At 44.8% G+C, this 13487-nt stretch overlaps 1 protein-coding gene across 1 annotated transcript; it reads right to left on the reverse strand.

Moving 5' to 3' along the window:
• Positions 1–290: 290 nt before the first annotated feature.
• trim101 (tripartite motif containing 101) lies at positions 291–12984 on the reverse strand. Its single transcript, XM_070968035.1, has 12 exons — positions 12973–12984; positions 11735–11947; positions 6383–6561; positions 6125–6299; positions 5406–5501; positions 5118–5195; positions 4588–4743; positions 3986–4008; positions 3673–3797; positions 2031–2467; positions 1779–1908; positions 291–1110 (listed from the first exon to the last, which is right to left on the reverse strand). The coding sequence occupies exons 1-11, from the start codon at positions 12982–12984 to the stop codon at positions 1822–1824; spliced, it is 1581 nt and encodes a 526-aa protein (XP_070824136.1). The 3' UTR covers positions 291–1110; positions 1779–1821.
• Positions 12985–13487: the final 503 nt, after the last annotated feature.

Consider the following 13487-nt stretch of genomic DNA (forward strand, 5'->3'; position numbering starts at 1 on the left):
TCTAAACCGGAAACGATGTTCCTCACCGTTAAAGCGCGATGGGTTTCTGATACATCTTCTTCCGGCGTGGTCAAACGACGTCACAGGGTTGTCGAAATATTTTGCGTTGAGACCTCTCTCTCTCTCTCTCTCTCTCTCTCACACACACACACACACACACACACACACACACACACACACACACACACTTCAGGTGAGCAGGATCAGATTTATTTCATCTAAACATATTTCATCTCTTATGCACCAGTTAACAAAAACAAACAAACAAACAAACAAACAAAGTGCTCAAACACAGAAAAATCTGCTGACTTTCAAACTAAAATCCTAAAAGTTTTCAACACAGAATGAAAACACTCAGAGCCACATGAGACGTTCAGAGTCACCAGTTCAACACGGTTCAAACTGGTCGTCCAGCAGAAAATGTTCTCACAAGAAAACTCGAATACTTTTACAATTACTCAGGTCACACGGGCTCTTATTACCACAGCTGATACCACTGGTAGTACTGCAGCTGTGTTCTTGCTGCTGCACCTACTATTAAAATTTGTACTTCTGCATCTTCTACTACTGCTAATACAGCAGTAACACCAGTGCAACTTCTTTTACAAAAACAGCTCATATTTTCCCGTTAAAACAAAGTACTATTAGTATTCTTTAACACTGCAGTATCACTACTCTGCTGCCGCTGACTCTTAAAATCACAGACCTGAAAAGGTGTGAAGACCTTCAGCAGCAGCTTCCACTTAAGACAAAACAAATTCTCACTAAGTTTCCAAAATAAGAGACCAGCAGAGCCAAAGGCAGACGGCCCAGAGCAGATCTCTGTTGTGTCCACAGACACAGACGTGATGATGTGTTTGAAACTGTGTAGTTAAAGCGTCTGCTGTCAGTCTCAGCACTGAATCTGGAGTGAAGTGCATCTTTTCTTCACCTCCACAGAAAAACTTCATTTCTAAGCGCTTCTCTCTTTCCTCCATTTCTTCCCATGGAGGGAGTTTAACCAGGAGAGGCAGAAACCAGGTCGACGAGGAGCCTCGCTGAGGGTGAGAGAGGAGGAAGAGGAGGAGAGGGGAGGACCGGTCTGAGCAGGACTCTGGTCTCAGTCTCCATCTGGAGCAAAGAGGGACAGCAGGTGGTTTTATTTATTTATCTGACAGATTACTGAGGCTCAGTAATAATTTCTTCACTCAAGCCGTAAAGTCCACTTGTCCACAGTTTGATTGGACGACACAGAAACACTCAACATGCTTCAGATTATTCTGAGTGACGCTTTACATCATGTTTACGACAGTATGTGAAGACAAGACAAACAATTCAACACAGGTTTACGATCATTATCATGTAGGACGGAGCCAAAGGGCTGTGATGAGTGAGAATGAAATAAAATAAATTAACTTCATCGATAGGAATAAAATTAATACAATTAAAGTTCATTTGTCCTCACACATTTGAGTTGACTAACGTACTCGAGTTCAGGTCCAATTATTGCAATTACACAATTCAACCACAAGGTGTCAGCAGAGGACAGAGTTAACAATGCTGAAAGCACTGCAGTGAAACTGAATAAATAAGTAAAACACGTTTCAATAAAGTTAGGAAATTCTTTTGATTATTGTTTATTATCTAAATATTATAATGAAGTAGTAGTAGAAAAGTAGCAGTAGTAGTGGCACTAAATAAACACTTAAATCTTTACAGCTCAACTGCAGATTCACTGGTTTTCCAAAATAAAAGTTGTCCACAGCACTTCCTGGTGGAGCCAGCAGGTGTGTGCATACCTGAGCTGTGCAGCAGCGAGGGTGGACGTGTCCCCTGCTGGTGTTATGTGCAGATGAAGCAGCCGATGTAAGCCCAGACCCTCTGCAGGATGACCAGGAAGGCCAGCAGGTAGAAGAGCAGAGTGACGGCCTGGAGGAAGAGGAGGGGATGGAGGTGGATGAAGAAAGCTTAAGTCACAAAAAAAATAATAAAAAGTAGAATTTAACTGTGAGCCGGAGCTGTAACATATGGAATCAGGTGTGTTTGTGTACCTGCTGTGTGTTCATCCCCTCCTGATGTTCACAGATGTTTCCTTCTTTAACAGGATCAGAAGCTGCACATCCCTCCTCCTCCTCCTCCTCCTCCTCCTCCTCCTCCTCCTCCTCCTCCTCCCCCTTCATCTCACCCCATCCTCTGTCAGGTAAGTCTGGGTCGTCAGTCTCTGGCTCTAAAACTGCCCCCGCAGTCTCTGCAGAGATCCTCAGCAGACCTGGACCTGGTGGAACTGGTACTGGTGCAGCTGTCTGTACTGGTTCCACTGGTGCGGATACCAGAGCTGGTCCTGGCTCTTGAACTGGTTTGACAGCAGATTCCAGTGTGTGGACGGAGGTCTCCGGGTGGTGCTTTGGCTCCACGTTGTGGACTGAGGCTTCTTTGGGTTCTTCTGGCTCTTGTTCCACGTCCGGCTCTTCAGGAACATCTTCCACAGCTGCAGAGAGACGACGAAACCTGTTGATGCTGAATGTTTTCATCACGCTTTACGTGACGTTTGAAAGACTTTTCAGACATTTTGGATTTTAGTTAAAAGAGTTTCAGATAATAAACGTTATGTTTGATAGATCTAAACTCAGTGAATTACAGTAACCTCAGCAGGTCTCAGGTCAGCAGCACAGGCATCAGAAAACTGTGACTACAGGAGATTAACACTGAGCTGAGTTGATCAGATTGTTGAATATCACTGAAAACTTTGGTGTCGCTCGTCCACAATCAAATATGTACAGAAACTGTTCTATGAACCCGGTTGGTTCTTCTCTTCTGAAGCCTGCTAACATGATTTCCAATGAAAACCAGCATCCTAAACTGAAGGATGAAGAGTTCCTTCATGTCTTCTTCAGCTCAGTAAACTCTTTAAAAGCCTCTTGGATCAGCTGCTTTTCTGAGCTCGTCGCACTTTTTGGAGATACGTGGTTCTCACAGGACGCCGCGCTGCAAACATATGATGATCTTATAGAAAATGATGCACTGATGTAGATTAAAGCAGCAGCAGGATATGAAGGAGTTCAACGAGCTCAAACATCTACAGCAGTAAAAACACATGAAAGCAGCAGGAACATCAATCCACAAACAGCAGATAGAAAAACACCGACAGGAACTCTTTACTGACACACGAGTACTCTTACTGTAAGTACTTTAAGTACTTTTTGAGGATAATACTTGCCCTTACGTTGGCCTTTGTATGCAGGACTTGTACTTGCAGTGGAGTATTTCACAGTGTGGTTATAGTACTTCTATTCAAGTAAAGAATCTGAATACCTTTGCTTGCTCTTAGATCTCTGACTGTATTTGTAAGCAAACCAGTAACCTTCAGGCACCATTAAGGTCATACTGGTTTGTTCTGGTCCTTCAGCTCTGTCATGTTTTATCTATCTCGGGCATTCGAGATCTCGCTCGTTCGCTCTTTACCTGCTGCAGCCGCCGACTATTTTTGGATCGGACTCGTAGACCTTAAAGCCAAAAAAACCCTCCAGCAGATTGAGTTACAGAGTTTAGATTTCAGCCACAGTCTAGTTCCTGCGGCGGCCTTGCAGTTCAGCCTTCAGCGCAGCGAGCGTTTCTGCCTGTTTGAAGCTGGATGTGAGAGACACAAAGTGCGTTTTGTGAAAATAAAGTTTATGAGGGGTCCCCCCTCCTCACCTCTGAGGAAGTCTAAGCTCCTCAGAGCTCTCTCCTGCCTGCTGAAGTTAAATCTGTAGTGGCTCATGCTCTCGCAGCTCGGTTTCAGAGTCTCCGCTGGACAGGAGCCGCTCACCGCCATCACTCTGAAGAGGAGGAGGAGGAGGAGGAGGAGGAGGAGGAGGAGGAGGAGGAGGAGGAGGAGGAGGCAAGGGGAGGAGAGGACAGATGAAAGAGACCCATCGACATCAACAAATGACTCACTTTACAGAAGAGAAAGTGCCTTTTTAATGCCAGAGTGTAAACATACAGCACGTGTGATCACAGTACTCACGTCGCGATCAGCTCTCTTGAACTCTAAAGGGAGGATGAAGACGAGTCAGACACACAGAGGTCATGTTAGAGACTCAGGAAGTCATCGTCTCAGGAAACATATCAAGATAAAAACACAAACCAGGCAAACACATCATGAAGGGAAGAGACAAAACGAGCCAAAGTAGGACTGAGAGGCAGCCACAGGATCCAAACCACGTCTCCAGCCTGCCTTCACGTCGCTCATAGCAGCTGAAGGTTCAATGGCTGCCGAGCTGCTGTTTGCTGTTTGTCTGTGACGATCAAAGGTTCCCTCCTGAATCACAGCTGAAGCTATTTGTCTTCATTTTTCCCTCAGAGACGAAGCGTTTCTCTAAGAGCTGCAGCTCCTAAACGATCACGTAAAGAGCAGGAGGACCATGAACCTGTTTCTATCGACGTAATGTTCGTGCACCTGAACGTCTCTGTGACGCAGACATCTGCAGCTTTTAGTCCAACTCTATGTTTCAGCTCTTTTTCATGAGACAGTCATGTTTGTGATTGAGGTTTGTAAGTTTTGCGTGTGTGTTACAAAAGTGGAAAAACAAGCTAAATTCGGATGAGAACCAAACTTCTTCTACACACCTGAATAAAAGCAGCCATGTCCAGCTCCTCCATGCTGCTCGCCGCTCGCTCCACCAGCTTGTTGTTGGTCTCCACGCCGTCTCCATAGCGACGCACCAGTGCCTGGGCGTGGCCTGTCTTCTCTTCCTCCTCAGAGCTGATTCGCTGCGTCATCGCCTTCGATGTGATGACGAGGACAGTAAAGATGTAGTTTAAGTGCAGACAGCAGCGCTGTAGATTTTACTGCTGTTATACTGCAGAATACAGATTTTTTTTCAGATACTACACAATGTACACACACGTGTGTTCATATATTTACCACTGAATGCATATTAGCATGTAAGAAAAGTCCATCTACACTTTGAAAAGTGGCTCTTATGTTAAATTACTTCATATTTTAGGGTTATTTATTCAGATCTGCTACTTCTATGCCAGTACTACTGCTACTGCTAATACAACTACTACTGCTGAAGTATCTATGTGTATTTCAAGTACTGATCAAGGCCCTCAAAGACATTAAAGTGAAGCCAGAGAAAAGAACAAAATCAGACCTTCTGTCTCTCCTCCAGGACGGAAAACACACGAGCGAACGTCTCACACACACTCTGTTTCTGAGTGTGACAGTTCTCCTGCAGGAGAGGAGCGAAGATCAGCACACTATGAATGAACTACGTAGATACTGTGTCAAAGATAAGTTAATCATCAACAAATGCCTTCCCTGACACACACACACACACACACACACACACACACACACACACACACACACACACACACACACACACACACACACACACACACACACACACACACACACACACACACACACACACACACACCTCTATCTTTCTGCAGGTCTCCTCCAGCTCGTCAATCAAGGCCTGGATTTTGTTGTTAAATGCCACCAGAGAGCTGACCTCCTCGCTCAGCTCATCCTGGAAACAAGAGGAAATGAACTTGTTATTAAGAGTCGAGATTGTTGGTTACCTGCAGCCTTTAATTCAGGCTGAGCTGTGTCCTTAAACTGCTCTCTGTTGAGAGGGAACATGTATTTAATTGAGCCAATTAAGCAGGATATATATATATATAAGTTAAAATGTTTACTATCAAACTGCTCTCTAGGACTTGAAGTAAAAGTACCACAGTGCAAGTAAAAAGCCTGCATTTAACACCTTATCTAAGTAAAAGTATATACAAGTATAACACATGTAAGTATTATCAGCAACATGACTTAAAAGTATCAGCAGTAAAAGTACACACTGTGTAGAAAAATGGTCTCTGTTTCACGGGTACGAGGTTTTCACTGGACAGGAAGGGTCAGACAAATGTAGTGCAGTAGAATTTTAAAGGTGCATAATAGAGAAATACTCAAAGCGCAGTACTTGAGTAAAAGTACTTCGTTACGTCCCACCGCTTGTTGCATGAGTGTTAAGTACAATCTGTCACTTCAGTATTACGATGGAAGGTAAAACATGTTGTTCTTCTTTGGTAGAAAATAAGGAGCAGTACTGTGAAGTACAAAGTGTGTATAAAGACACAAAAACACAGTATTACGTACCTTCTGCTGCTGGTAGATGTCCGTCAGAGGGGCCACCTGACAGGACTGATGAGCCCCGAACACCTTACAGAGCGAACAGGTGGGAACCTGACAGGTGAGACAGTAGATGTTCACTTTCTCACCCTCATGGTCGGAACAAGCTACCTGAGCGGGAGGTGGAGGAGGGGGGAGGGGGCTGGAGAGAGAGAGGGTGTGTCAGTGTGTTTCATATGGCTCAGAATCAGAATACTCCTCCTCCTCCTCCTCGTCTCTCGTCACCTCGTGGCGTTGCTGTTGCTGACTTCCTGTTTGTAGACGTCGATGATGTTCTCCACCAGCAGGTTTCGCTGCAGGCCGTAGACCCCGTGGCGATCCAGCACCACCTCGTGTCTGCAGGACGGGCAGCGGAAACGGCCGCTGTTCACCAGCATGGTGGTACGAGCCTGGAACAAGGAGGGCTGGACACAGAGACACGTTACGACATGAATCTAAGGATGATGTCAGGCTCCTCAGCGTCCCCTCAACCCTCCACCACGGCCTGCCAACACCTCACAGCTGCAGTTTGTTGTCATACATCACAGCTGCATGCTGGGATTTCAGTAATCAGGTTTAGAGGCAGTCGGGGTCGTTAGTGGAGGATGTGGAAAATTTTCCTGTCGGCATCAAGTTCATAAAGTGGTACATATTATTCATATGATACTATCGTGCTCCAATGTGTTTGCTGTCTGCAAATTTGTCTGTTCCAAATCTGGATTCAGTTTTTTCTCCCCAGATGCCGGTCTGAAATGGTACGTATTGCATGGTCTGCATGTTATGCTGTGAATTGATTCAAGAAGGTTTAGTGTCCTAAAAGTAATTTTAAGGATCCTAAACCTCACACTGATTATACTGTTAAGGTCAGGGGTGCAAACTAGTCAGCTAGAGGGCACGGCCCCCTTCCCCCCGCCCTGGCAGCTCCCTGAGAAGTGCTGCTCTGGGAGCATTCACTGTTTTCACCCTTTACCGTTAGCGTGCATCCCTGCTGTCTTTTGTCTTTTTGGCAGGATCATCACAGTAATACAATATTTGCTTTTGAGGGTTCCTTCCTATCCTGGGCTTCGTCATCAACACTGGCCTGCTGATGTCGATGGTTCCTGTGCTTCTTGAAGGACAGCGATACGTCCTGACCTGCAGGTTCAGCCAGGACCACCTGGAGCTTCTCTTTAACTCCATCAGAGCATCCGGTAGGGCTCATAATTTCTATTTACCAGCCGCAACACTAAGTGACACAAAGTGTCAGCAGATGCTTGTATTGTTTTCTCTTCATATGTTCTTCATTTTTGGTAAAATGTGTTTCTGAAGACATATACGGTACCTGGAAGTGTCACAAACCATTTTGAAAATGTTTGTTAAATAAATTCTGTTTGCAGAATTTATCACCACTGATACAGTCTGGATTGTATGATGTCATTCAACTTAATTTATGTGGAAAGATCATTCAGGAGTGGCTAGTTCTAATTTCTCTCTCTCTCTCTTTTAAACATTTTAAAGCATGTGTTGAATATCTGGGTGATATACTCGTATATCTTGTGGGGTTTTTTTTAAGGTGGCTGGAATAACAAGCCTAGTCCCAGCCAGTTCAAGTACATCTTCAGAAAGTTAAACTACGCAGAGGCAATGTGACGGCACAGGAAGACACAGAGTCCCGACCAGCTGTCCTCGACACATCTACAAACCTGTCAACTGGACATATGTCCTCTGCAGCAGGAGGAGAAGATCTTCCTCCCAATTTGCTGACATTCCTGCCCTACATGACCACAGCTACCTTCCCACCCGCTGCGATGGTCTTGTGGACAACGCTCTCGTGTACATTTCAGGTAAAGGCTATAACCGATGAGCCAATAGTCAAAATCTGGGGGAAAACCATGGTCGATTAATCAGAGTTCAAAAAAGAATTCCCCCATGCTTATTAATTATTATGATTCTAAGTTATGATATCATTAATTGGTCTAACTCAAATTTCAGGATTCGTTGTGCGATGGGCTCTGAAGAAGCTGTCCTGTGACGTCAGCCGTGCCAGCCTGCTGACAGACGCTGCATCTGCCATCAAGCCGCCACCTGCTGACTGACAAACAATGGCGGTCTGGTGATGCCATCAGAGGGCACAGAGTAACAACATGCGCCAAAAGCTCAACAAAACCGTCCTTTTCAAATGGTATCAGCCCAAGCTATGGGTTTCTTGGGTCTTTTTATGTTTTTTTTTTATTTTATTTATTTATTTTTGTTAATTTTGTTTCACAAGAGCTTGTACTTTTATTACTTATGTGTAGATGTACTGTGGATTCAGGCTGAAGGGTGTTTGTGTTCGTTTGAAGTTCTCTCTCTCTGCTATGCTCTGTGGATGTGAAATCTTAAGTTGGGTAATTTAATTGTATATCAATTATTTATATATAAAATCTCTCATGTTGCCATTCTGTACGCTGAGTTTTAGTAGCCTATATAAATACTGATTTAACATAAATACCTTGTGCGTGTGTATATTCATTGCACCTGTCTGTTTAATGTTATTTTCATATGAAAGTCCGTGGTTATAATTATTCATAAGTATTCAGTGTCATTACTACATCTCGTTCAAACTGTTTGAAAATCGGTAGAAAATTGAGCAAGTTATGGTTATTGAAAAAGTACATGTACCATTACAGCGAGCTGCCCGAGGCAAGATGGCCGCCAGCGGACGTTCGACTCCATTGGTTAGCAGAGCGGGTGAGTCATCTTTACCTCACGCACATCATCATGTGAAGTTGCTTTGGCTAACCTGTTAGCATGGAAATGCTAACTGAACAGGCACAGAGAACCATGGTCGTCCTGCTGGAGTCGTGTTTGTTTCTGCCTGTTGAATTTGAGTCCATCGCTCTCTCTTGAGCTCTGTTTTTGGTCTCCACGTCCTGAGAAAAGCATTTATATCACACCTGCTGTAGTTATTTCGCTTGTTATTCTTTTTCATTCTCCCCCAAAAATCACATTGGAGACAAATTAAATGTAAGAACGGATTTTATGAATTTAAGTAAATATCAATTTCCCCTCGGGGATCAATAAAGGAATCCTGAGTATCTTGAATGCAAGCAATAATATTTACAATTACTAACTTAATCACTTTTTGGTCTTTCTGCAGTTCTAAAGGTTCTAAGTGAGGAGCTGGAGTCAGCAGCCAGTTAGCTTAGCTTAGCATAAAGACTCGAAGTGAGGGGAACAGCTAGCCTGACTACACCAAAGCTAAAAAAAAAAATCTGCCTAGCAGCACCTTTAAATCTCATTAACCAACACTTGTTCTTATTTAACATGCACACAAACTTTAATGTAAAAACAACAACAAAGTTCGATGTAATCATTTGAATGCGGTCAGTTTTTAAGCTAAGCTAACCAGTTTCAGGGTCTCGGTCCATACCTGACACACACGTGTTTGTACTGAAGACAAAGTAAATATGATGGACACTTCAGCAGCAACAGAAAACAAGAGATTATGAGGGAGGGACAGACAGACAGACGAGTGAAGAAAAGGACAGATGAGCAGAGAGATGGATGGAAGGTTAAAGGGTTAAAGCGTCCTGAAATAGTGGCCTTTAATAAGCTTCAGCTGCTGCTGGGCCTGACTGAGGGATCATCGGCCTGTTCTGAGCGAGCCTCAACTCACACAACGCTCTCCAACAGCGACGCTACACTACACAACCTGTGAAAGACTTAAAGGAATACTTCGACATTTTGGGCGCTGAACTGGTGATTATGTGCTGGACTGTTGTCGCTGTGAGGTTGCCTGGCAACCAGTGAAGACAGCAGGAAGTTACTGGTCCAGGCCAAGAAATGCACATCCCCGCTGTAAAACCAAAACTAGAGACATGACGTGTTAACAGTGAGCTTTAGAGGAGCGGGTAGGTGGATTTTCTTCAAACTTTGGGCCGAGCCAGGCTAACCGTTTCCCCCCGTGTTCAGTCTTTATGCTAAGCTAAGCTAACGGGCTGCCAACTGAAACCTCATGTCACTGGACTGACAAAATTCTCGGCAAGAAAGCAAGAAAGTGTATTTGCCAAAGTTTTGAACTATTCCTCTGAACATTTGAAAGTGTGTGCATTTTCCAGGGTCTAGTGCATTATGGGTGAAAAAACAATGGAGGGGTGATTTCTTGGTGAATCTTTGTATTTCATGTACGCGTGAGTGAGTTTTGCAGGACGGACGTCTCAGTGTCAAAGGTCATGAACACGAGCATGACAGTGAGGGAGGAGCCTGTGAGGTTTCCATCTCACATACCACAAACACGCAAAACACACATGTGACACGTGTGAGTGAAAGTTCACACACATGTGAAGTGTGTGTGTGTATGTGTGTGTATTTCAGGTTTGGGAATAGTAGTAAAAGTGCAGATGTCAGGAGTGATGAAGAGGACAGGAAACTCTTATTTTTACATGGATTTGCATTCTCTCAGCTCGTCGGGCCGACGCTTTGGACCAGGCTGAACATCTCAACAATAATCTGATGCGCTGCCATGAAATTTACTGCAGACATTCATGGTCCTCAGAGGATGCATGCGTCTGACTTTAGAGACTTTTCCTCCAGCAACACTGAGGCTGATGTTTTTCAATTATAAGTGAAATGTTTCAACATCTGCAGGATGGATTCACATTAAATTTGGTTTTGGTTCATCTCACACCTTCATGAGGACAGCCCAAGTCATGACCAAATACCTGCAGAAATTAGGACAGCAATAACCAAAAGGACCATCAGCCTCAGCTGTACGTTGTCTTTGGTGCTGACAAGCAAATGTTAACCGACCCCGTCATTGTGAGTATGTTAGCATTCTGATGTTAGCGTTTAGCTCAAAGCCCCGCTGTGGTTAAGCGCAGCCTCAGAGAGCTCCTGTCGTGGCTGCAGACTCTTTGTCAGGTCGGTCACGCTGCCAGAACATTGTTCCCTGTTTCCCGGCAAAGAATGTGAGACCTGCCGTTTGACAAGGACCAGAAAACGTTCAAGAATCACTGATTGGAGCAGCAAAAGGCAAAGTGCGCTAAAGAAATGGTCATTATGGAGAATGACCTGTTTCAGAGTGTTTATTATTGGATTATCAGTACTGATGTTTGTACTGTCAGTACTCAAATACTTCAAATACTGTTGGGTAGATTCATATATTAAGAAGTATGACATCGCATTAACAAGCTCATCGCGTGTTTTATGTGCACACACACCATATGAACAATAGCAGTAGATGTAGGTCATAGCAGGTGATCCACATGCACATGAGCAAGCCTGTCACGTCCCATTTTAGACACTGATAATCCACGGTACACACACACACACACACACACACACACACACACACACACACACACACACACACACACACACACACACACACACACACACACACACACACACACACACACACACACACCTGATGTGGACCTTGTTTTAAGTGTGTGTATGCTCACAATGAAGTGCTGCCTCATGGTATGAAAAGTGTTCCTTCACATACAGCACATACATGTACAGAGGTGTGTATGTACATGCAGGGGTTGTATGTGCAGAGACACACGGTACACACACACACACACACACACACACACACACACACACACACACACACACACCATCAGCGTCACAGACCTGGTAGAGCTCGTTGGCACACTTCCTGCAGAGGTTGTGCTGGCAGGGCAGGATGACCACTGGTTTGTTGAAGATCTCCAGACAGATGGGACAGATCAGCTGTTTCTCCAGCGATGCCAGCGCCGCCTCGCCCTCCGCTCCGCCGCCGCCGCCCTGCAGGCAGCTCAGGTCCACCTGCAGAGACACGGAGGCCCCGCCAACCTTCAGATCCTCCTGTGGACACCAGAGCTGACTGAAGTGACCTGCTGCTGCCAGCCAGCAGACCATAATGTTTCAAGCAAACTGCACTTTCATCTCAAAGATCAGATGTCGGAGCTTTCTTGAATGCACCTTCAGAGCAGAACCTGCTGGCAGCCGGTTGATCAGAATACCATCATGTGAATTTGTTAGAAGTAAACTGCATGAAATGTCACTGTGGTGCAAAGAATGACTGTAAACTGACGTCTGCCGGTGGGATTTGTACTTACTCAATTAAAACCTGCTTTTATTGGATAAAAAGAGCAATGCAATGAAACACAGAAGCAGCCAGATGTTGTAAACATTCAGGGCTTAGCCAAAAGCGAGGGGGGTCCGGGGGGGATATTTTTCATATAGATGGTGACATTTCCTCAGTAAAAGGTCGTTTGGATGAGATGGAGGAAAGTTCTTACTGTCCTAGTTTAGATGAAACTGTGAGAAAGTTTCAAAAAGAAAATCAGATCTGATAAGTGTTGGATTTAAAACATTAGCTAATGTTACCCCATTATCCGACTCAGCTCCTCCTGACTGCACAGTTAACAAGACGCTGTTTTCCAGCATTTTTCACTCTTATGAACAACAACTTTTGGTACTCAATAAAAGCTCCTCGTGGTTTCTTGGTTTGATCAATCTGAGCAACCATTAACGACCCAAAACATCTGCATTTTGAGTGTGTTACAGTGCTTCCTATACTTCCTGTCCTCCACCTGCAGTTCACGCCACAACAAAAGAAAAAAGACATGATGTCACGTGCAAACAGCTCTGTGCTCCACTGATGTGCCTGTCCGGTCAGACCTGAGGGGAAATTACACAAAGCTGAGATCATTTTAAAAACCTAAAAGATTCAAACTTTTGGGAAAACATTCAGGTCTGAAGCCCAAGACGCCACCACCCGCTCCGCCGGTGCATGCAGGCAACACGAGACAAAAACACGAGGACACAAAAGAGAAAAGACGAATCTGAAAAGAAGGAACTGGAGGCCAAGCGTCCCATCTACTCACCTTCCTCTCCATCCGTGATAGCAGTTAGGAAAACTGATGAGGAGCAGTTAGTGTTCCTCCTCCTGTGTCCTCCTGCTTGTGTCTGCAGTCAAACAATCCTTTTCTATAGATAGATCTGTGTGTCAGTGTGAATCCACAGCGACTGAGCTTCTCTCCCAGAGGACCTCAGGGCGAGTTTGTTCAGTTTTATTGGCACAGACGATCCAGGACTCAGAGGACTCCAGAGGACTCCAGCGGATGTCCGGCACTGCAGGACAAGCTTTCAGGACTGAATTGAAGCCGCTGACTGTACAGAGCTCAGAGGGCGACAGCGTCTGCTTCAGCTCTGGAAATACCCAACTGAGCGTGAGCGTTCGCTGTCGTTCAGGTCAAAGCCAGAGTCAGTCAGTTCAAGAGAAGCAGTTTTATATCTGAGAGGAGGAACGCAGCAGGAGTCAGTCTGCGATCTCCTCTTCGTGAAATCTGTCCTCCTCTTCCTCACACATCCAGCACTCACTCCGCTCCTCTTCTTCCTC

This window comes from Chaetodon trifascialis, chromosome 8 (assembly GCF_039877785.1).
Source record: "Chaetodon trifascialis isolate fChaTrf1 chromosome 8, fChaTrf1.hap1, whole genome shotgun sequence".
Classification (NCBI taxonomy): Eukaryota; Metazoa; Chordata; class Actinopteri; order Chaetodontiformes; family Chaetodontidae; genus Chaetodon; species Chaetodon trifascialis.